General features: G+C 34.8%; 1 protein-coding gene across 1 annotated transcript in view; it reads right to left on the reverse strand.

Annotated features, from left to right (window-relative positions):
• Window positions 1–8,407: 8,407 nt before the first annotated feature.
• Glipr1l2 (GLIPR1 like 2) overlaps window positions 8,408–25,139 on the reverse strand; it is a 51,140-nt gene continuing 34,408 nt past the window's right edge. Inside the window, exons 4-6 of the mRNA XM_005330432.3 lie at window positions 15,771–15,856; window positions 9,466–9,492; window positions 8,408–9,382 (exon numbers count right to left, since the gene is read on the reverse strand). Coding sequence (XP_005330489.3) covers window positions 9,075–9,382; window positions 9,466–9,492; window positions 15,771–15,856 — 421 coding nt within the window. The 3' untranslated portion in view covers window positions 8,408–9,074. The remainder of the gene's footprint in view (window positions 9,383–9,465; window positions 9,493–15,770; window positions 15,857–25,139) is intronic.

A 25,139-nucleotide genomic window follows, 5' to 3' on the forward strand; every position in this document is an offset into this window, starting at 1 on the left:
CAGTAGGAGCTAAGGGACCAGTCTGCCTGGCTGGGGTTTGGACTTGCTTTGTCCCCATCCCTTCTTTCTCTGCCCCTGTTCCTCCCTTTTGGAATGGAAATGTTTATTCTGTGCCACTGTATATTGGACATATGTAACTTGCTTCTGAGTTTTAAAGGAGTTCATGGTCAAGAGTTTGCCTTGGGTCTCAGAGGAGACTTTGAAGTTGGGCAATGCTACTCTTAGAGGTGAACTAAATGAATTTTTCTTTGTGATATAGACATGAGCTTTTGGGGAACTGGGGCAGAATGTTATAATTTGGATATGAGGTATCCCTTTAAAGATCCTGTATTAACAAAGGAGTGTGAAATAATTGGATTGTGGGGATCATCCCATCCTCATTTGAATGGTAACTATAGACAGGTGGGACAAGGCTGAAGGAGGTAAGTTACTGGCGTGTGTGTGCCCTGAAAGGATGCATATTTCCTGAGGCCCCCTTTTCCCTCCTCTGCTTGCTAATCCCACCATGAGCTGAAGCAACTTTTCCTCCACTGGACCCTTTTCCTATAATGTGCTGTCTCATAGGGAAAATACAGATAGGAGTTTGAATTTATACATTCTTCTATAAATTACCCATCCTTGGTGCCAGAGCAATGGGGTTGGCCTTTAAAAACATGAATGCCAAATAAACTTTTCCTCCCTCAATTTGTTCTTGTAGGGTATTTTTGTCACAGAGATGAAAAGCTAATTAAAACAGTACCCAATAGAAACACTGAACAATCAAGTAGTCAAAATGACACAACCAGTTGACACTAGACCAGTCTTTATCCTTTGGTCACTCAGAATTTGTGAGATGGGCATATGAAATGCATGAAAATTAACTACAGGCCCATTTGCATGGACTCCTGGTTATCAAGGCTGAACTAGATACCTGTGCATGTACAGCCTGTCAACAATGGAGAAGAATGCTGCGTTCCCAAAATAGCACTATTCTTTGAGGACACTAACTAGCATTTGTTGGCAAATTTAGTACATTGAGTCCTTTACATCTGGGAAAAGTCAATACTTCTTTTTTATAGGTATAGACACCTATTCTGGGTATGAATTTGACTTTTCTGCTCTCAAACTCAGGGTCTGATCCAGAGGCGCAGAAGACCACACACTAGCATCCAATCAGACATTTCACTTCACAGTGAAGGCATTTCAGGAGAAGAGCCTGACTGTGGAATCCACCGATTTTATTACACATAATTGCCATGTAGAGATTCTTGGCCTGATAAAGCTTTGGGGCAGTTTCTTAAGGGGCAGTTAAAATTGTAGACTAAACGCAATATCCTCATGATATATCTTCAACAGGAACAATATATGAGAGTAGGAACGGAGGGTTTGAAGCAAGAGTGGCCTGATTACCATCATTCCCACTGACCACCTACTCCGCAGACGTTGTGGTTCTGCTCCCCAAACTAGCATATTCTTGCCAGAAGACATAGAGACATAGTAAGAGTTTCTTTAAACTATAAGTTATAGCTAGATATTACATATATAATATGTATACATACACATATTATATATAAAACATATCTTTCTGTACTGGTTAATGCTAATCTGAGGAAATTAGTCACCAATGCTGCACTGTTCCAACTTGTGTGAGACAGGTTAGTGATTATGGTTTCCTCTATTGATTCTATTTATGTGGTCTATCAAGTCTGCTTAATAAAGAGTTATAACATTAGTACTTCCTAGATTTAAATTTTTTTTTTAGACATTCTAATACTTCCCGAATTCCCAGCCAGTTGCCATTTTCAGTTTGTTAGTGGGCTTGTGCTTCTGTAAATTCACTTTTTCAGGACAAATTTGATTTCTGCCATGAAAGGAAAGGAAAAGGTACTATTCAGTGTCCCCACCTCCACAACTCCGCAATGTGCCTCCGAAGATCACCTTGGTTTCTCTGAAACGTATCTGAAACGTTTTGTCAAACAACAACATAATGGTCATCAGAAGAGGTTCATGGGTGTGCTCAATGAATACAGGTTCTATTCCCTCTAGAGTCAAAGTTTCTCCCCATTTTCTTTGGTCTATTCCATATGAACATTCTGTACTTATGCCTATTCTTCCCTGGCCTTCTGCTGTGTGGTTTCCATTATAACTCAGCACTCTTGCTAATTTTTGTGGAAAATTGAGGTCCCATAGCAAACCAAACAAGCTTCACCTTTATATGATTTTAAGAAATTGAGATGGGAAGAGGAGCCAGCGCCGGCCGCTGGGGTGCAGACCAGAGAAGGCACAGAACACAGAGGCTTTGCTTGCGGGTCACCAGATTGAGCTCTGGACAAACACAAGGTCTCCCCAGCACCTCCGACCTCACCAAACACCCTACTAGGGAAACAGACGGAACCCATCTTGGAAAAACCCATCAAACCTTAAAACCCATCAACAAGTGGGCATGGCTACCAGCATGGTTCTGCAGCTGATCAGGTACCCAGTTTCCAAATCCCCCATCCTTAACTGCGATAACTCAAAATTTTTCCCACAAGCTTTTGGGGGGTCTAGCTATCAATGCAAAATAATAACTGTACAGGCACCTGGTTTCCATCTCAGAGACTAAGAGTAGGGAGGCTATAGGTGGAAGCTCAAGTCCTCTCACACTGGCTATATCCACCACCCTGAATGTTGAGACTCAAGCTAGGAATAGACAACGCAACCTACTGGAAGAAAAGAAAACAGAGTTCTGAGAGACTTTTTTTTTTTTTTTGCTTTCTTTTCTTCTCTCTCTCTTCTCATCCATTCATCCATTCTCCTCTACCCTTCCCCCTCTGGTCCTCACAACCTCAACATATGTGAAACCAAGAACTTTGCATGAAATAGGACTTTAACAACTGAATCACCAGATTAATATAATATGGAGGAATTGCATATGCCCCACCTCTCCCCTTTTTTTCTTATTTTCTTTTTCCCTCTCTCTTTTTTCTCTTTCTTTCCTTGTTATTTTTTTCCCTTCTTACTCCCTCTATCCCCTTTCAACCCCCTAACTTTTACTATTTATATGTAGGGTAATTTTCTAAATACAGATAGGAGTTTGAATTTATACATTCTTCTATAAATTATCTGTCTATTGGTTAGAGTTCTCTTCCAAAGTTGCTAAGTTAGATTAACCCCATACCCTCACTCCTTTCATCCTAGGTCAAAAATTCAGTTTTCTATATGCCACCAGAAATGGCATGCCTTTTATGAAACTAATGACTATATTTTTAAATAATAATTGAAGCTAACATCTGTAGACATAGAGTCTAACTATAAATGTATTAGTAATGAAAACTTGTGCTTAGATGATGTACTATTGATATTGGGAACTGTTAACATTGTCTTTCTCCACAAAAGAGAGATTTTGGAACTATACAAGAGCAATATAAATACATAGGGGAAAATCATTAAAACAACAGTTTCACAAAGCTGGAAAAAAATGTGAGCAGTACGAAAAGACAAGGAAAGAAAGGACCACAAACAATGAAGGTCAATTCAACATTAGAAGAGGTAATATCTACAGCAGATGAAATGTCAGATAAAGAGTTCAGGATATACATGCTTCAGATGATCTGGAGTCTCAAGGAAGACATTATAGAGCAAATTCAGACAATGAAAGATCACTTTAACAATGAATTACATAAACAAATCCAAGAAGCAAAAGATCAACTCTTCAGGGAGATAGAGGTTATATTAAAAAAAAAAAAAAACAAACAGAAATCCTGGAAATGAAAGAAATAATAAACCAAATTAAAAACTCAAATGAGAGTATTACCAGCAGAGTAGAACACTTAGAAGATAGAACATCAGACAATGAAGACAAAGTATATCAACTTGAAAAGAATGTAGACAGCTCAGTGAGATTGATAACAAACCATGAGCAGAACATCCAAGAAATATGGGATAACATAAAGAGACCAAACTTAAGAGTTATTGGGATACAGGAAAGTATAGAGGTCTAAACCAAAGGAAAGAGAAATCTGTTCAATGAAACAATATTAGAAAACTTCCCAGACTTGAAGAATGAAACAGAAATCCAAATCCTAGAAGCCTATAGGATGCCAAATGTGCAAAATTACAAGAGACCCACACCAAGACACATTATAATGAAGATGCCCAACATACATAATAAGGAGAGAATTTTAAAAGCCACAAGAGAAAGGAAGCAGATTACATTTAGGGGTAAACCAATCAGGTAAATGGCTGATCTATCAACACAGACTCTGAAAGCTAGAAGAACCTGGAACAACATATTTCAAACGCTGAAAGATATTGGGTTCCAACCAAGAATCTTGTATCCAGCAAAATTAAGCTTCATGATTGAAGATGAAATAAAAATCTTCCATAATAAACAAAAGTTAAAAGAATTTGCAGCTAGAAAACCAGCGCTTCAAAACATCTTTGGAAAAACATTACATGAAGAGGAAATGAAAAATAACAATGAAAACCAACAGTGGGAGGTAGTACAGTAAAGGAAAAACTAATCAAAGAGGAAAAACAAATCATGTTAAATAACAAAAATAAACAAATATGGCTGGAAGTACAAACCATATCTCAATAGTAACCCTAAATGTTAATGGCTTAAACTCACCAATCAAAAGACATAGGCTAGTAGACTGGATTAAAAAAAATATCCAACAATATGCTGTCTACAGGAGACTCATCTGATAGGAAAAGACATACACAAACTGAAGGTGAAAGGTTGGGAAAAATCATACCACTCACACGGACCTTGGAAGCAAGCAGGGGTTTCCATACTCATATCAAATAAAATAGACTTCAAGCCAAAGTTAATCAAAAGGGATAAAGAAGGACACTACATACTGCTGAAGGGAACCATACACCAACAAGGCTTGACGATCATTAATATATATGCCCCAAACAATTGTGTAGCTACATTCATCAAACAAACTCTTCTCAAGTTCAAGAGTCAAATAGACCACAACACAATAATCATGGAAGATTTTAACACACCTCTTTCACCACTGGACAGATCTTCCAAACAAAAGTTGAATAAAGAAACTAAAGAACTCAATAATACAATTAATAACTTAGACTTAATTGACATATATAGAATATACCACCCAATATCAAGCGGATACATTTTTTTTCTCAGCAGCACATGGATCCTTCTCAAAAATAGACCATACATTATGTCACAGGGCAACACTTAGCAAATACAATGGATGCATTTTATCTGATCATAATGGAATGAAATTGGAAATCAATTAAAAAAAATAAGGAAGAAAAATTCCTACATCACATAGAGAATGTACAATATGGTACTGAATGAACAATGGGTTACAGACGACATCAAAGAGGAAATTAAAAAATTCTTAGAGGTAAATGAAAACTCAGACACAACATATCAAAATCTCTGGGACACTATGAAAGCAGTACTAAGAGGAAAATTCATTTCATGGAGTCCATTCCTTAAAAGAAGAAAAAGCCAACAAATAAATGACCTCACACTGCATCTCAAAGCACTAGAAAAAGAAGAAAAAAATCAGCAGCAAATGCAGTAGAAGGCAAAAAATAATTAAAATCAGAGCTGAAATCAATGAAATCGAAACAAAAGAAACAATTGAAAAAAAGAAATTACATTTTTTTTTTTTTGGTGCTGGATGTTGAAACCAGGGTGCTCTGCCATTGAGCTATATGCAGAATCCTTTTTATTTTTTAAGACAAGGTCTCAAAAAATAAGTTGCTGAGGCAGTCCTTGAAATTGCAATCTTCCTGCCTTTGCCTCCCAAGTCACTGAGATTACAGGCATGAACCACTGCACTTGGCTCATATTTTACTATTTAAATGGAAGATTGAAAACATCATTGGATCACTAATATTTTGTCAATATTTATTGGTATACTTGTTTAAGCCCATAGCTAAATCAAAGGTCAGCAGCAAACTAACATGGTAACCCAATATCATCTCTGTACCCTTTATTATACCCAAGTTCTCCCCCATAAACATTTATCCATATTTAGTATGGAGTCCTTGTACCATTTCCATTTTCTGCCACTCTGTACTACTGCCATCTTGACAATATAAATAAACAAGGCACTAATACTCCAGAACATCAGATAGGCTTTACTTATGCAAAGGACACAAAAGAACTTTAGGACATAGACAAATCAGCAACATTATCCAAGACCATGAGAGTACAAACAGGAGTACTAAATGGTAGTACTAAACCTCACCAGCAGACATGTGTTTGTAGATGTGAAAGTATAAATGAAAGAATGACTAGAAGCATGTCTGTCTTTCTCTAAGCCTAATCATATGCTAGAACTTTTTTGCCCATAATTTAGTATAGACTCTTGCTAAAGTTGACATCACCTGGTCCAGGAGTACCTCGAAAGTCTCAAGAGTTCTACAATGCAAACTAGAATAGATATTACTTTAAGGCATGAACCAAATGCTCATCCACTATACCATACTATCTGGGCCAGAATAACGTGGTCAATGTACTTTCCTGAACTTAATGCTATGGAAGCAGAATACGGGTAATTTCCCCAAACTCTCTGAGATTCATATTAATAATCTCTTAGGCTCACTGAAGGGGGTCAATGAATAACTTTTATAATAAAAATAAAAATTACAAACTAAAGTTCTAAGTACATGGGCATGTGGGTTTAGAAAGATTTACATATATTATCAGAACACCAACTTGGGAAACAAAACCTAAGAGGACACTCTGTTCCTTTAACCATGTGGTGACATAAAGGATATCCATAAATTGGAGTTTTAGTGCCATTATTTTTCATATTATTTCAGAATAATAAAAAAATTTCATGAAAATAACTATATATTAAGAATGGCCCATCATTTGAGTCAGTTATAGAAATCCAACTCAAAATAATTAAGGAAAAAGGAAAATTTACTGGATGATTAACCTATTAGTGTATTGTTGAAAAAAAATAGTGTGAAAAGTTATAAAACTAGGTCTTAGGACAACAACCTTTCACTGCTACTCTCTATTTGTATTTTATTCTTTTTTCCATGTGTCATGCTAAATAGCCTCAGAAACTTACATATTAAAATTTCAGCTACCAATGAAGACCTGCCTTGAATGTCTGCCTGTATCCCTAAAGACAATAATTGACCCCAACTGTGGTCAGTGAACCATTCCAGAACTAGGAAAAAGCAATCACAATAACAGGATGATTGTATGCATGGAAACCATACGAGAATGGGATGGAGAAGGAAAGGGAATGTGAAATAGGATGGAACAATTTCCTGAAGTTTAAGGAAATGTGACACTATAACCAAAGTATATATAATTTACACATCTTCAGGATGTAAATAAGACTGTAGCAGAACTGTTAACTCAGCACTACTAATATTTTGGACTGACCAATTCTTCATTGTGGGGTAATGTCCTGTGCATTTCAGGATGTTTAGCAGCATTCCTACTTTTTACCCAGTAGTTACCTGCAACACCTCCCTGGTCATGATAATATAAACATTTTTAGTTATTGACAAATGTCAGGAGTTGTTCCCAGTTAAGAACTATTGACCTATAGCTAAGGGTAGTACTCTACAAAGTTACCTGAAGAATAAGTAGAAAATTAGATATAGAAGGTTTAAATTTAGATAGATAGGGCTGGGGATATGGCTCAAGTGGTAGCGTGCTCGCCTGGCATGTGTGCAGCCTGGGTTCGATCCTCAGCACCTCATACAAACAAAGATGTTGTGTCCGCTGAAAATTAAAAAAAAAATTAAAATTCTCTCTCTCTCTCTCTCTCTCTCTCTCTCTCTCTCTCTTTAAAAAAAACAACAACAAATTAAGCCCCCTCTTTCCTCATTTTAAAAAAAATTTAGATAGATATATAACATTTTGGCCATATGTGTGAATTAAACATGGTGTCATAAAAATTTATACTTATAAAATGGATCAAAATGTTTTAAATTAATTTGTTATTGGTCTTGGGTTAAACAATTTCATGAACCCAAGATTTCTCATTTTAAAAATGGAGGAGATAACAGCTATGCAGAATGGTTCTGAATATTAAATAGTCATGAAAAGTATTTTGGAAGCTATTAAGTCAAATACAAGTAATAAATAATAATGACAATAATAATAAATACAAACATGATAGAGAACCAGCCCCATTTCTCTATCTAAGAACCTAGGACTTTTTCTCAGGATGCAGTATATGAAAAGAGGTGACATTACAGAAACAAAATTATTCTAAAATGCAGAGCTCTTGAAAAATAAGCAATGTAAATGTGACAAAAAAAAAAGCCCAGAAGCTCTCAAATTTATTAGTATTTCCAGTGGTAAGTAGTTAACTTATTTTAGTTCATAAATTTATGAACTTTTGTTAAACATACTGAATTGATAGAGGTAAATAGTTTAAATGTATTTATTTTATCATATAAATTTGGAAGCAGTCATATTGCTCAATCACAACTAATTAAAATATTGGGATTTTTAGTCTTTGGTGACAAAAATTACAGCAAGTCTTCAATGAAATATTAAACATGAAGTACAAATAATAAATTTATCTCCTAACAGGTTGTACAGGTACTACTTAAGTTATTCCAAAAAGATACATCACAAAGATAAATGTTTGATGCCTTAATACCACATGGGGAATAACAGTACCACCAATAACAACTATGATAGTAATAATTAAAACAAACAAGCAAATATTTATTAAATGGCTATTCTGAATTTAGAAGGGTCCTGAGAACCTTATTAAATATTGTCTAATACTTGAGAAATTTATTAACCCATTTAAAACAGAGATAGAGACATATTTAGAAAACATAAATTCCCTCCTTTAACAGGACACTGTAGTGAAATCTTAAGATTTAATTAGGTTAATCAAATCTCTTCTTAGTTCCTATTATCACATATTTATCTGTACATATATCTAAGAGCTTGTCTTAATACTTCCTCTACAATACATGTTTTGGGGTTGCTTTTTTGTTGTTTTTCAAACTTAAATTTGTTGAATAGTATAAAAAATATAGCAATAGTGGCTTGTATATTTTCTTTCTTTTTAAATCTCAGGGTTTTAAATTTTCTTTTTTGCTTTTTAAAATGTTATAGTTTTGGCTTATGTTAATTATAATTCATCTCCCTCTTCCTCCTCTTCTTCCTTTTCTTCTTCCTCTTCTTTTTCACCTTCATATTTCATTTTATCTTCTTCTTTCTCTGCCTTTCTTCCTCCTTTTCCTTTCTCTATTATAGATAATTCAGGAGTAAATACCATCTGTTGTTCCAATAAAATATTTGGAAAATAAGGCTGCACTATCAAAACAATTATGACACACATAATAAAAAACAGCAGTCTCAGTAATAAAACAAATATGCAGAGTGGATCACACATAATTGGCCGAGGAACTTCCCAACTTGGATACCAGAATTGGTAATCTGTAAATAGAGAAGCAATTGAAAGCTGTGGTTCAAGTAAAATAGTTGAATTGTTCAAAGAAGTAAAGAACAAAAATACATACATATAGCTCGGTCCCGATCTGCATTACCTAGAAAGAAAAAGAAAGTCTATAAAGAATTACATAAAATTTTTCTTTCTCTATAATGTAAGAATTTCTTCAATAATAGTGCTACCATTCTCTTAATTTTCAGGCAACATGCCAACATTCTTGATGTTCCCTTTCCAACCAGTAGCCAATCATAAATCACCAATATTCTCATTTACTAAAAGTCACCCTGTTCTGGTAGAGAGTATAGAAATACAGGAGTGAGGAGAAATGAATTCTAGTGTTAACTCTAAATCATTGTTTCACCTTATATAGGTTCCTTCTATGAATTTACTCATTTTTATCACTTAGTTCTTATTTTCAGACACTTTCAGTTGTTCTTTATTTCTGAGAAGGCAAAGTCAACACCACTCTACATCCTGGCATTCTTCTTTTTCCTCTCTCTCTCCTGCTTTCTCCCTTTCTTTTGAATCTATCTACCTCACTAGATCATAATGTTATCAGGAAATAAATTCTTTTTGTCTGCTCACCTCAGCAGAGAGAGTCAAACAATTATTCCTGAATTCCACTAGGAAAAAATGGAAAGATAAATGAGTTCATACATATAAAAAACCCAAAGTCAACTGGACATGGTGGTACATGTCTGTAATACAGTGACTTGCGGGGCTGAGGCACGAGGATTGCAAGTTTCAAGTCAGCCTCAGCAATTTAGCAAGACCCAATCAAAAAACAAAAGTTCAAAATCAATGATATCAACCAGAGCTTCATCTCTACCCCTTGGGGAAAATTTAGAATTTATTTTTTAAGTACCTTAGAGATAAACTGACTTTATGTAGGATCTTTGAAATATTTTAGCATATTTTACTTCATATTTTATGTAATGGTTTTTACATTGATTTCTTTCTATAAAGCATCTTTCACCATATGATCTGTATTTTTTCTTCATTCTGTGTATTAATATTTATTGATACTTTAGTATGACAGTAAAGTAATAGCACATTTCCCTTTGCATCTTATTTCACTTCTCATCATTAATATCTGAATCATAATGTGAATTATAATTACACATAATCATAAGCTTTGCTGTGATATATTCATACCTGTACAGAGTATAAATTTGTCTAATTCATTCTTTTATACTTCCCCTTACCCTCTTTTCTGTCCTCCCCCTAGTCCCCATCCTCTCCATTACTGTTATACCTTTTATTTATTTTTTATTAAATTATTTGTTTATTCTAACTTGTTCTGCATGGATGGCAGAATGCAATTTATTTCATATTACACATATACAGCACAATTTTTCAAGTCACTGATTGTACACAAAGTATTTTCACACCATTCGTATCTTCATACTCATTCCACCGTCATTCCTACTCCCTTGCCCCCTCCTTTTTCTTCCCTCCCCTTTGCCCTATCTAAAGTTCCTCCGTTCCTCCCATGCTCCCGCCCCCCATCACCATTACGAGTCAGCATCCTCATAGCAAAGAAAATATTTAGCCTTTGGTTTTGGGGATTGGCTTACTTCACTTAGCATTATACTCTCCAACTCCATCCATTTACCTGCAAATGCCTATGATTTTATTATCTTTTAATGCTGAGTAATATTCCATTGTGAATATATACCAAAGTTTCCTGGTCTATTCATCTACTGAAGAGCATCTAGGTTGGTTCCACAATTTAGCTATTGTAATTTGTGCCGTTATAAACATTGATGTGGCTGTGACCCTGTAATATGCTGTTTTTAAATCCTTTGGGTATAAACCAAAGAGTGGGATAGCTGGGTCAAAAGGTGGTTCCATTCCCAGCTTTCCAAAGAACCTCCATACTGCTTTCCAGTTTGGCTGCACAAATTTGCAGTCCCATCAGCAAGGTATGAGTGTGCCTTTCCCCACACATCATCGCCAAAACTTATTGTTGTTTGTATTCTTGATTGCTGCCATTCTGACTGGAATGAAATGAAATCTTAGTTTTGATTTGCATTTCTCTAATTGTTAGAGATATTAAACATTTTTTCATGTTTGTTGACTGATTGTATATACTCTTCTGAGAAGTGTCTGTGCAGTTCCTTGGCCCATTTATTGATTGGGTTATTTGGGTTTTTTTTTGGTGTTAAAAGTTTCTGAATGCTTTATATATCCTAGAGATTTGTGCTCTATCTGATGTGTTTGTGGTAAAGAGTTGTTCCCATTCTGTAGGTTCTCTATTCACCTCACAGGTTGTTTCTTTTGCTGGGAAAAAGCTTCTTAGTTTGAATCCATCCCATTTATTGATTCTTTGTTTTAATTCTTGTGCTATAGGAGTCTTATTAAGGAAGTTGGGGCCTAATATGACAGGATGGAGATTTGAGCCTACTTTTTCTTCCATTAGGTGCAAGGTCTCTGGTTTAATTCCTAGGTCCTTGATCCACTTTGAGTTGATTTTTGTGCATGGTGAGAGATAGAGGTTTAATTTCATTTTATTACATGTGGATTTCCAGTTTTCCCAGCACCATTTGTTGAAGAGGCTATCTTTTCTCCAATGTACATTTTTGGCACTTTTGTCTAATATAAGATAACTGTAGTTATGTGGGTTAGTCTCTGTGTCCTCTATTCTGTACCATTGATTTCCCCTACCCTCTCCTCTATTTTGGTGCCAATACCATCTGTTTTTGTTACTATTGCTCTGTAGTATAGTTTCAGGTCTGCAATAGTAATGCTACCACCTTCACTCTTCTTGCTAAGAATTGCTTTGGCTATTCTGGGTCTCTTATTTTTCCACATGAATTTCATAACTGCTTTTTCTATTTCTGTGAGGAATGTCATTGGGATTTTGATTGGGATTGCATTGAATCTGTATAGTGCTTTTGGTGGTATGGTTACTTTGACAATATTAATTCTGCCTATCTAAGAACAAGGTAGATCTTTCTATCTTGTAAGGTCTTCTTAAATTTCTTTCTTTAGCAAGCTTTAGTTTTCATTGTAGAGGTCTTTTACCTCTTTCGTTAAGTTTATTCCAAAGTATTTTTTTTGAAGCTATTATAAATGGGGTGGTTTTCCTAGTTTCTCTTTCTAAGAATTTTTTAATCTCCTCCTTGATGTCTTTTGCAACCCATTGTTCGTTCAATAGCATATTATTAATCTCCAGGTGTAGGAGTAATTTTTATTTTTATTTTGTCATTGATTTCTAATTTTATTCCATTATGATCTGATAAAATGCAGGGTAGTATCTCTACTTCTTTGTATTTGATAATAGTAGCTTTGTGGCCTAATAGATGGTCTATTTTGGAAAAGGATCCATGTACTGTTGAGAAGAAAGTGTATTTGCTCATTGATGGATAATATACTCTATATGTCAGTTAAGTCTAATTTATTAATTATAGTATTGAGTTCTATAGTTTCTTTGCTTAGCTTTTGTTTAGAAGATCTATCCAGTGGTGAAAGAGGTGTGTTAAATTCACCCAGAATTATTGTGCTGTGTCTATTTGACTCTTGAATTTGAGAAGAGTTTGATTGATGAAAGTAGATGCTTCATTGTTTGGGGCACATAAATTTATATTTGTTATGTCTTGTTGATGTATAATTCCTTTAAGCAGCATAAAATGTCCATCTTTATCCATTTTGATTAACTTTGGCTTGAAGTCTACTTTATTTGATATGAGGATGAAAACCCCCTCTTGTTTACGTAGACCATGTGAATGGTATATTTTATCCCAACCTTTCACCTGCAGACTGTGGGCATCTTTTCCAATGAAATGAGTCTCTTGAAGGCAGCAGTCTTTTTTAAAAATCCAATCTACCAGCCTAAATCTTTCAATTGGTGAGTTTAGGCCATTAACATTCAGGGTTATTGTTGATACATGATCTATATTACTGGTCATTTTTGTTTATTTTGGTATTTAGCTTGACTTAGTTTCTCCTTTGGTTGTCTTTTCCTTTATTGTAGTTCTTCCCTTTGCAGATTTTCATTGTTGTTTTTCATTTCATTCTCATTGAATATTTTGCCAAGAATATTCTGTAGTGTAGGCATTCTTGCTGTAAATTCTTTTAGCTTTTGTTTATTATGGAAGGTCTTTAGTTCATCATCAAATTTGAACCTTAAATTTTCTGGATATAAAACTGTTGGTAGGCATCCATTATCATTTAGAGATTGGTATATGTTGTTCCAGGATCTCCTTGCTTTGAGAGTCTGAGTTGAAAAAATCTGAGATCTGAATTGGTCTTCCTTTATAGGTAATCTGATGTTTCTCTCTTGCAGCTTTTAAAATTCTATCTTTATTCTGTATCCTAGGCATTTTCATTATAAATATGTCTTGGAGTTGATCTGTTGTAATTTTGTACAATTGGTGTCCTATAGGCCTCATGTATTTGATTTTCCAATTCATTCTTTATGCTTGGGAAATTTTCTGATATTATTTCATTGAAGAGATTGTGCATTCATTTGGCTTGAATCTCTGAACCTTCATCTATCCCAATAAATCTTAAATTTGGACTTTTGATGGTATCTGATAATTCTTGTATATTCTGTTCATGGTTTCTTACCATCTTCACTGTGAGGTCAACTCTATCTTCAAGATTGTATATTTTGTCTTCATTGTCTAAGGTCCTGTCTTCCAAGTGATCTAATCTGTTGGTGATTCTATCTGTTGAGTTTTTTAATTGGCTTATTGTTTCTTTCATTGCAAGGATTTCTATTTTTTCCCCAATATCTTTCTTTCTTGAAGTAATATCTTGCAACCTTTATTTGCTCTCTTATCTCTTTGTTGGTGTGATTGATGGTCGCCTGTATTTGTTCTCTTATCTCTTGTTGGAGTGATGGATTTTTGCCTATATATGCTCACTTAGGTCATTCTTTAATTTCCAAATCATTTTAGTTATGTACATTCTGAACTCCTTCTCTGACATTTCACCTACTGTGCTATCTACCGCTTCTATTGTTATAGTATCTTGGTTTGTTTCGGGCACATTCCTCCCTTGTTTTTTCATGATGTCTATGTGTCTTCCTCTCTTGCAGTATAGATCGGAGGTATTCTAGCTTCTATCTATTGTCTTATAGTGTCCTTACAGGTTACTAATACCTTACTTTTAAGGGAGAGATCAATATTACAGCACTCAATATACCCAATGTGCAGCCTACATCAGTTAGCTTCTATTTTTACATTTACATTTTTTTTGCATCAAATGAGATGATCATATTTTTTTGTTTTTCCTTCTATTTTTGTGGTGAACAACATTTCTTATTTTTCATGTTGAACTATTCTTGCATTCATGGGATGAAATCAATTGATAATAATGTACATTTTTCTTAATGTGTTTTAAAATATGAACTGCTAACATTTTATTGAGGAATTTTGCAATGAAAAAGCATTTATGTTCTTCAGAGATGCTGATTGGTAGTTTTCTTTCCTTAAGGTGTCCTTATCTGCTTTTGGTATCATGGTGAGACTGGTTTCATTGAATGAATTTGATAGTCTTTTCCTCTTTTCTATTTTATAGAATAATTTGAAGACAATTGACATTAGTTCTCCTTTAGTGGTCTAGTAAAATCTGAGAATTCCTTAGGTTTTCTTTGTTGGAAGGCTTTTTATTACTGCTTTAATTTCATTGCATTTTATTGGTGATGAAAAGGAAGAGCAAGATTTTCCATCTTGATTCAAGTAAAGCAAAGGCAGAAATATTTGGGTGTGCTCATCCCAATAGTGACAGTGTTGTTACATTAAAACTGTCTTCTAGTTTCTCTTTGTTTTTGCTTTTTTTTTTTTTGCACAAAAGCATAATATGCTCTGAATTTATCCCCACCACTTTATTTTAAGCCTTGTATAATCTAACTATAAATATACCATCAGAATATATGCTTTTATGTTTGAAAAAAAACAATAAAAGTGTAATCAAATACATTTTCTACTTTTTATTCTCTGAACATTTTTTGAATTCTAGTTTTTTTTTTTTTCGGGGTGGGACAATGAGAAAAATCTATTAAATATTTATTACTTTACTTTTTTTTATCTTGACAAATATTTTGGGATATTCTTTTGTTTAACACAGTCATTGTCAAACTGTGAAGCATTTTCAAGGTTTAGCTTTTATTTATCAGTCCTTATTCCTAACATTCTGGTATGTTCTTAGGGGAAGAAATAGAAGCAAAGCTCTGAAGAAAAGGCTCTACAGTTTAGAAAAATCTAAAGATACTGTTTCAATCCTTCTTTGATAATATGATAATAGCATTAGAATAATAAGAATAATATTAACTTCACAAAAAAACTAGTGTGCAGTCACTTCACTTTTCTTGTCCTAAGCATTATGGATGTTTTTCTTTTCATTTTAAAGTTATTTTCTTTATCTTACTGCATAGAAAATCTGTGCATTTGTCACGGTTGCCACAACGAGTACAAAATACTCCTGGTTCATAAGGCCTTCTTGACAGAGCTCCTCTACAAAAAAGCAGAAAATTGTTAGGAAAAGACTCAATTTTACATGTTATTTAAATACTATAGTTACCAATTTTAATTAGTCTTCAGCAGTTATGTGATTAAGAAAGTGGACTCAAAGAAGTACTTATATTAGAGATGCAATCTTCCCCTTTTTCCAACCCCACACACAGTCTCTTCTGAAATAAAATCCCATTTCCCTGAAACAGAGTATCCTAATTTAAATATAAGAGTTCAAAAATAAGGATGTTAAAGTTTCTTTCATTTTTGTAGCAAAATACATCCTTTCCAAATGGATGCTATAGAATATTTTATGATTAATTACTTTTTGGTTGGTACAAATGTATATAAAATTCTATAGAAATGATATGTTAATTACATAAAGAGTTTTTAAAAATCTTGAAATGCCTGTTGTCCCAAAGATCCATGTATTACTGCGTGTATTACTTTGGAATCCATGTGAAAAATACATATGCATAAAATAAACAAGCAAATGAATTTAAGTAGTATTTTACAAAGTTGAATTAATCCATTGTTTAGAGCTAAGGAGCCAAGTAAGAATGGTTACATCAATTACCTAGAATTAAAGAAGGAAAAGGGAAGTATACATAAAATCCTAGGATACAAAAGAAAAACTATATAGGTGAAAGATAACTCTGAGTGGCAGGGGTGGGTCATTAGTACTTGCCATTTAAACAAGATTGCATATATACCTAGAAGGCAATTGGAAGTTATAAAAATAAACATTAGGCATATACGTTCCTGGTTAGGCACTATAGGTCATCTAGAAGGATAGACAAACACATATTTAGAAATCTGAATATCAAATCTCAGAACCATAGCTTATTTAATCAAGATGGTTTTGCTTATATCCAGTAAGATATCTGGTACCTGAAAATTGCAACTGTTCCATCAAGGACATCCAGAGGTTTGTGATTATTTTCAGGCCTTATATCACTTCTATAATTTCACTGTTCTATTCAAGGAGAATATATATTTTATTTAGAACCTACCCAGAGCACCAGTCTTCCAGAAACTGAAGAATTAATCTAGTCAACTTTACTACACCTTATTCTAGTTTTATTGCTCTAATCCTTTCTCACTGAAGCAGATGCCTCCAACATAACAGCAAAGCTCATCCTCCCCAAGACCTCTGGGATGGGGGACCTCTGCCTTTGTACCTATGAAAAATTCTAGTCACTATAAAGATACACACTACACAATAATACTAGTCCTTTTTTAAATTTTTTACATTTTGGGGGGAGGTACCAGGGATTGACTCAGGGGCACTCGACCACTGAGACACCTCTCCAGCCCTATTTCATATTTTATTTAGAGAGAGGGTCTCACCAAGTTGATGAGTGCTCACTTTTGTGGCTTTGAACTCGCAATCCTCCTGCCTCAGCCTCTGAAGCCACTGGGCTAGTCCTCTTTTTTAAAGTTCAATTTTCATAATCATTATTTAAGTATATGTCAGGCTAATACTCTTCTATGTCAAACTCCCTCTAGTTCTGAGATTCAAAAAAGTTTCACCTAAATCAATTCAAGTCTGAATGTACTATACAACTCTCAACTACAATTGGCATGGCTGGACTGGATTAGGAGGAAATTATAGATAGATCTAAGTATCTGAATCTAGCAAAGTCCATTGAAGTTTCTTAGTTGCCTTAATAGTGCTGTAAAAAATATGAAATATTTTGTCTTTGGGCATTTGCCATTTTTAAAGAAGCAGCCAATGGGTCATAGAAAGCAAGTCCAGATGCTGAACATAGCCCACTGGAACTTTTACAAGCCTTCTAGCTTTGGTACTTTGCTGCCTATAGGGACATGGGCTTAGGTGACCTAACAAATAACTAATCCTATTTCTGACCCCAAGTTCATTGGAAGACCACTGTTTAAAACTTTTTAATAGATACATAGTCTTCTGGAAAGATGCAGTCTAGGGGTGATGGAAACTTTCTTTGCCTTTACTAGATCCATATATGCTACTACCTTGTTCATCAAGCAGGTAATCCAGGTCTCTATTCAGAGTAAAGTATGAATTTTGTTGTTTTCTGCTTCAAATTATCCATGCATATGTAAAGCTACTTTACTTTACACACATTTCTTTTAAACTCCCTCATTCATCGTAGCAAAATATGTTACTGCAGTCCATTTACTGAGTGGTATTAAAAGCTGCTAGTTTTGAGTAGCTTAGAACAAGAAAAGATCTATAACAGGTATGGGCTGCCATGCAAGTTGTTCTGCTACTTGATCTACATATTCCAGCAGGCCTAATAGATACTTGTGGGCTCAAACCCATTGCTAGTACCTAAATATGCATTAGGATCCTCCAGAGAAACATAATTAATAGATTGTGTGTACACACATGAGAGAGAGAGTGGAGGGGGGTTGAGAATTTTAAGGATTTGGCTTCCACAATTGTAGGGGCTGACAAGTCCAAAATCAGAAGGGCAGGCCAGTGGCAGGAGACAAGTACTGATGTTGTAGTCTTGAGTCTGAAGGGGGAACATCTGGAGGCAATTTTCATTCTCAGATTTTTCTTTCATAAGCCAATATGGAAAAGTTTATATTGAACTTTAAATAAACTCAGAGTTTAAATTGAACATATGAGGGTCACCCATATTATAAATGATAATCTGGTTTATTTAAAGTCTACTGATTTAAATATTAATCACATCTAAAGTATACCTTTACAGCTATATCTAGACTAGTTTGGACAAACACTGGGCATCATATCCTAGTTTAGTTGATATATAAAATTAATTATCACCTCAGCTTTTTTAAAAAAATGACGAATTTTACTTTGTCTGGCAGTTGAATTACTGGCAATTAACCTTAATTCAGTTGAGGCCTGGTTTTAGGACTAGATAGTTCTACATCAGTGTTTACCTTATTCCTACCATGGTGTTTACTTTTAGGCAATGGTTCTTAATCCTAGGGCATGGTTTTTCTGAAATAAATGTTCAGAGTTTTAGCCACGATCTCTCCATTTTACCTGGTCTCAATCGCAACTCAGTTTCTCAGCACTGTTCAGCCTCTGCAATCTGTGTGGGTATTCAGCCTCTGAATATCTGTTCCCTAATAATCCTTCCAGAATATTACCTTGGGATGTATAGGTTAGTATTTGGCCCACAGAGAAATTTTACAGAGACTTCAGGGTTTCTTCTTTGTAGCCCTTTTCTTTTTGGTATCCTGAGTCTAAATATTCAGGCATCAAAGACACTGGTGTTTCTTTTACTCAGAAAAATATATATTTTTTGCTTGAAATATATCTCTTTGGTTAAAGGTAAGGTAAATTCTTAGGGAGAAAAAACAGAGCAAATATGGAGTTCCCACTGAGTTATTATCTATTTGTAAATATTCTAGTCTTATATTGGTTGTTTTCTAATGCTTGAAAACAGTTTTTTTTTAATGTTTTCTCCAGTCTTTATGGGTTATTTTAAGCAGAATACTGATTTTTATCCAGCTTAAAAAATACTCAAAAAAAAAAATGGGTCACATATTTAAAAGTTAAAAATTAATTTCTAGAAGAAAATCTAATGTGATTAAAAAGAGTAAAAATATTTTGTGAAAGTATATCTAAGAATGACACAAATCTCAAAACCCATGAAAAGTATTGACATATTTTTATCCACAGTAAAATTATTCTATTTGACAAAATAAATTGCATCATAAAGTCAAATGTTAAGCATTATACTGGTAAAATATTCATAAATTATGTTACAAAAGAGGTAATTTTCTTGACCTATAAAGCACTCCTATAATTTAAAAGTATCGGACACCTTCACATAAAAGTATTGATTGTACAGGAACAGTCAGGTCTTAGTAAATGAAATCCAAATTTTTTGAAATGTACAAAATGATAACTGAACTCCCCTGAAATAAAGATTGTGAGAGGACAGGTCCTCAGAGGGCCTAGCCAACTCAACTTTCCTTCCCACTTTTGGTTCTCAGAATAACTGCAGAATGTGCAGACAAGGTAGTGTTCCCAGATAAAGAGGAACCGTTTGGAACAGCCCAAGCTAGAATAGGTTATTTTGCAATGCTTGAGTTCAGTGAGTCAAGATGTGTCCATAGTATAAACCGGACAGAGTGTTCAGCTGTGGTGTGACATGAGGCATTCACAGATAAGATACCATCCTCCCTAAGTGACTTTCCTGAGTCTTGGGAGACCACTTACTTGGATCCTAGACTTCTGTTTTTACCTCCTTACTATCTGTAAGTAATAACTTTTCTTTGCTTGACTTCTTGTGTGACAGTTCGGTCTCACTGAATTCATACAAGTGGTAGAGAACCTTCATAGAGATGATAATTAGAAATATAATGAGCCAGGCATGGTGGAGCATGTCTGGAATCCCAGTGACTTGGGAGGCTAAGGCAAAAGGATCTCAAGTTTGAGATTAAAAAAAGGGTTGGGGATTATATTCAGTGGTGAAGTACCCTTGGGTTCAATTTCCAGTAACCTACCCCTCAAAAGTATACTGACTTCCTAATTGTACATAGCTAAATATGTGAGAATATATTATCTTAACAAGGGAGTTGAGAAATAAGTCCTTTCTTACATGAAATATAAGAAGTATTATAATACAAAAATGGTGTAACAATAATGAATAGATATTTAGTAATATTTATCAAAATTGAAAATTTTGTTTTGACCTAGCAATTCTGTGACTGTGAATTACAAATAAAATTACATATCTATCTGGATAATTGCAGAAACATCTTTTGTAATAAAAATAATAATGGGCTGGGGATGTGGCTCAAGCTGTAGTGCGCTTGCCTGGCATGCGTGCGGCCCGGGTTCGATCCTCAGCACCACATACCAACAAAGATGTTGTGTCTGCCGAGAACTAAAACATAAATATTAAAAAAATTCTCTCTCTCTCTCTCTCACTCTCTCCTCTCTCACTCTCTCTTTAAAAAAAATGTGCATTAGCAACCAACAAAATAGCTTTTACTCAACTCTTATACATACTTCTTTTCTTTCTCCTCTCCTGGCAAACATCATAGAATGTTTTAAATTGGCCAATTTTTTTTTCAAATTCAAGTTATGAGCCATTAGTAGGTTATAAATCAAATTTAGTGTTTCACAAAAACATTAATTTAAAATACAAAAGAGATTAGAATATTGTACTTAGCCATGAATAAAGTATTATTTCATATAATTTGTTTTATCACACATAATAAGGTTTGTTTCATAAATCTTTTATTTTTTCAGTTATCTACTGTGTTTTTTAAGTTTAAGATGAACATCTTTTCATATTGTAACTTTATTTAAAGTTATCATGTCTTCAAATTACAATTGACTGGACAATGAATGTGATATAGATATTGCTGTCATAGCTCTTCACATAGCCCCTATTTAAATGGGCAATATGAATTATTTTCAATTTATTTATATTTGAACTACTGTTCAAAATATATAAATGATATGCATTGAATCATAAATTGTCTGTGCAGAAGAGCATGGAAACAGAACAGCCTATATATCATAAAAGGGACTGACAAGAAAGTGAGTCTAAATGTTATTAAAAACTCTGCTCATATAGTCCTGGTTTCTCTCTTACCACACTAGCCTCTCCTCATACACCTTTGCTGGTGCCTCTAACTGAGGTTGAGATATTGTAGTCATGTAGGGCTAGTTCTTAAGTCTCTTCTGTTTTATTTTTCTTACTTTTTCATAACTGATCTCATTTCCAATTCAGGGTCTTTGTACCTGTAGTACTCTTTACTTAGTAAACTGTCCCAGAATTCGTATGTCTATTTCCTTCTCATGACTAATTTACATTTCCTGCATTTATTTCTCCGTGTAATGGGTTAGAAACAGAATACTTGGTCTTCCTTCAAACTTTGGTCTTCTGAAAGTATTCCCTCTCGTAGTTAATGGCATCACCATTCATCCAGTTGCTAAGACTAATGGCATAAGTTTCCTTCCTTTAATATTCTATTTCACTCAGCCCCCAAATCAAATTCACCAGGAAGTATATTAATTCCATATTTAAAGAATATTCTGAATCTGACCTTTCCTCATCATTTTCATGCTAGGTAAGTAGAATTAATGTCATAGTACAGAATGGGTGTCAGGTAGTAGAAATGTCTGCTATATAGAGTGTCTGCTATGTGCTTTCATTCTGAGGCATGGGGTTGTTTTCATCTTATGGCTTTGTTACTCTCTAGAATATCTGAATTCTCTATCAGATCTGTTGCATCCAGCCAGCAGATGAGGAAAGACCAAGAGAGTGAAAGATCAAGTAGAAAGTTTTTAAAGGCCAGACATGGAAAATGGTCTAGTTTCTATTGATCCAAAACTCACTGTTTGGCCCTACAGAAAATATATTTTAGGTATGTTCTCAGGAAGTAAATAGAATGGTGTACTTTTAAAAGCGATTTCTTTCATTTGTTGTTTGTTAAGAATGCAAAATTTAGATTTACTGCCTCTACATATTTCTTTTTTTTTCAAATCTATTTTGACTTATTTCCTTCCTCTCTGTGTTATAAAGGAATTTTTCAAGTATCTTTGACTCATATTTTCTGTATGGTTGAATAGGTTTTATTTTTCCATTCTGTATTAATTTTCTGGCTACTTTAAAATATCACTGGGTGATTTAAAACAACAGAAATTCATGCTCTTGTAGTTTTGGAGACCTAAAGTCCCAAATCAAGGTATTAGCAGGATTGTGTTCCCTCCAAAGTCTCTACAGAAGAATCTGTGCCTTGACTTTCCAACTTCCAATGGCTTTTGGACCCTCTTTGCTTATGGATCCCTGACACCAATCTTTTCCTCTTGAATCTTTTCCTGTTAACATTGTCTCCTCCTCTTCTGGTTGCTAGTGCTAAATCTCCCTCTCCCTCTCTTTTATAAAGATACATGTGATGGCATTTATTGCTCACCTGCTTAATCTAGGAAAAGATACTCATCTTAATCATGTCTTTGCTCATAAGAAAGAAGAGAAAATAGAAGTAAAAAGTTAACATAAGAGTATAAGAGAGAATAACAGAGATTGGCTATTAGCAGAGAAAAGAGAGAGAATCAAGGGAAACAGATAAGTGAAAGAAAAATATATCAAGTAAAAATTTTAAAAATTGAAAAATTAAAAATAAAATTAAAAAGCATACAAAACAAAACTGAAAAATACGAATCAAATATTCTATTTGTGAATATTTGTGAGTCCCTATCTATTGAACTATGATCTATGAAAAATATAGAAATAGCTTCAAAAGTGCTAGAAATGAGAAAAAACAAATATGAATATGTATAAGAGTCCATGAATGATTTAGGTTACAATTAAACAAGAAAAAAGAGAAAAAAGACAAGAAAAAGAAAGTAAACAAAAAGAAAAATTAAAAGAAAAAAAGATTTTGATGAAAAGTTAAATAATTGTTGCCTTTGGAGTTCAAAAGATTCTCAGCTTCCCTTCTCAGCAGTGTTAGGTAGGATGATCTGGAGTTTGATGCCTTCCCCACCCTCAGGGTGGAGTTGCTTGTGTGAGAGAGGAAATCCTGTAGGCAGAACTCCTAGAGGTTTACACTTGGGTAGGCTCTAGGTTCTTTGTTGAATGGCAATTGGTCTGGAGATTTTAAATCAGCCCACCTCCAGGGCCCTGCAGTTGCCAGTCCATGCAGGAAGACTGTACTCCCCCTGGGGTCCACTTGTGCAGAGGAGGAGCCAATTCTTTGTCTGCTCTGTCACCTGTGGACTCCACATTTCCTGTCTCTTGGGTTTAGTCTCCAAACTCAATCTCTTCCACCCCCACTCTTTCAAATACCTGACCAGCTGGGAGAGTCTCTCTTATGATGGAAAAATCAGACCTGACTATACAATGAAATGATAAGAGCGTTATGATGAAGAACCAATACTTGGGAAAAGGATTGATACCCCTCCCCTTCTGCCAGCCTTTCTTTGGGAAGCCTGTGAGTCTCTATCTATTGAACTATAAATAACTGTCACTAGGATTCCAACTACTCCTTCTTTAAATGGAAACACACCTGTTCCAGGCTTTCAAGGCCAGATATTCAACAGATGCCTGTAAAAAGAGTCACTTCTTCTAATACTTTGTAACTTTCTGAACTCTGTAGGAATGTAGCTACATAATTAATTGCTAGGCCAATTAACTGCTGTCTAAACTATAGCCTTATAGGCTTAGTTTTTAGAAATATAGCTCTTAGGGGGATAAAATCAAGTTATCTTGAGTTACTACTGATCATGGTAAAGGCCACTTCATGATAACACTCACAATTGTTTTACTGACTTTGTTCTGCACCTGTGAACTACTTATTGTAATATTTCTATACATGGTCTTTGGTCATGTAGGCCAAAAACTTAATCCCATCAATGCTGTAATGGTTAAAAAATTATGTCATTTTCCTATAAAAACCCCATGTGACCTCAGCTTGGGGCCCACAAGTTTAGAACACTATCTCATCTGGGTCCAATTGCATAGATAATACTGAATTCTCTGACCTTCCAAGTAAGTGGTGCTTAGTCTCTTGCTGAGCACGATTTACATAACACTCCCAGCTGGTCCTGCAAGTGGCCAGATTGGAGTGTGAAGAGGAGAGCCAGATGGTTTTCCATGACCACCATTGCTTTTTGTAAACTGCTCTCCACATTTCTCCTGGTCATTAAGTCTTGCAGTGTAGGTTTGATAGGCCTGTATTTTGAGCCAAACTAAGGTTTGCCAGGAAATGGCTCCTCTAGCAGCCAGCCCCAATTCTGTAGCTGCAAAACGGTTCCTTCCTCTGTCCTCTGCAGGAAACAGGCAGAAATGTAGCTTCTTTCCACACAAGGATATTGTGTAGCATTCCTTTCAGTTTAGTTGGGCAACGTCTTTGGTTTCTGCTTTCTTGGTAACCAGACATGCCTAAGTCCTTCTAAAAAGGCAGGTTCCCTTATCTCTCCACTTTGCTCTGGTTGGTGACTCTGGCAGCAGCAGCAGCAGTACTGCTCGGGATTTCTTCCTTATTTTATTATATCCAATGTCCTGAGTTCCAGATCTGCTTTGAGTATCCAGTATTAAATCTCTGTAAAGTCTTCTCCCTTTTTTTCATCCACCTTGCTGAGAAGCTGCCTATCTGTTTTCTTGGTTTCACACCATGGAGCAGCAGAGAAAGCAACCTTCCCTATTCCCCAGTTGGTTTTATTAAAAGCTGAGAGTTTACTTTGGCTGGTCACAGAAGGGAAAACATGTCTTTGAAGTATGAAAAAAACAGAATGCTTTTGCTGAGTTGAAGATGTGTCATGGAATAAAGATTGCCTTTAAAACATGAGTGCAAGGCCTGGCTG

The sequence above is a fragment of the Ictidomys tridecemlineatus genome, chromosome 6, assembly GCF_052094955.1.
Source record: "Ictidomys tridecemlineatus isolate mIctTri1 chromosome 6, mIctTri1.hap1, whole genome shotgun sequence".
Taxonomy (NCBI): Eukaryota; Metazoa; Chordata; class Mammalia; order Rodentia; family Sciuridae; genus Ictidomys; species Ictidomys tridecemlineatus.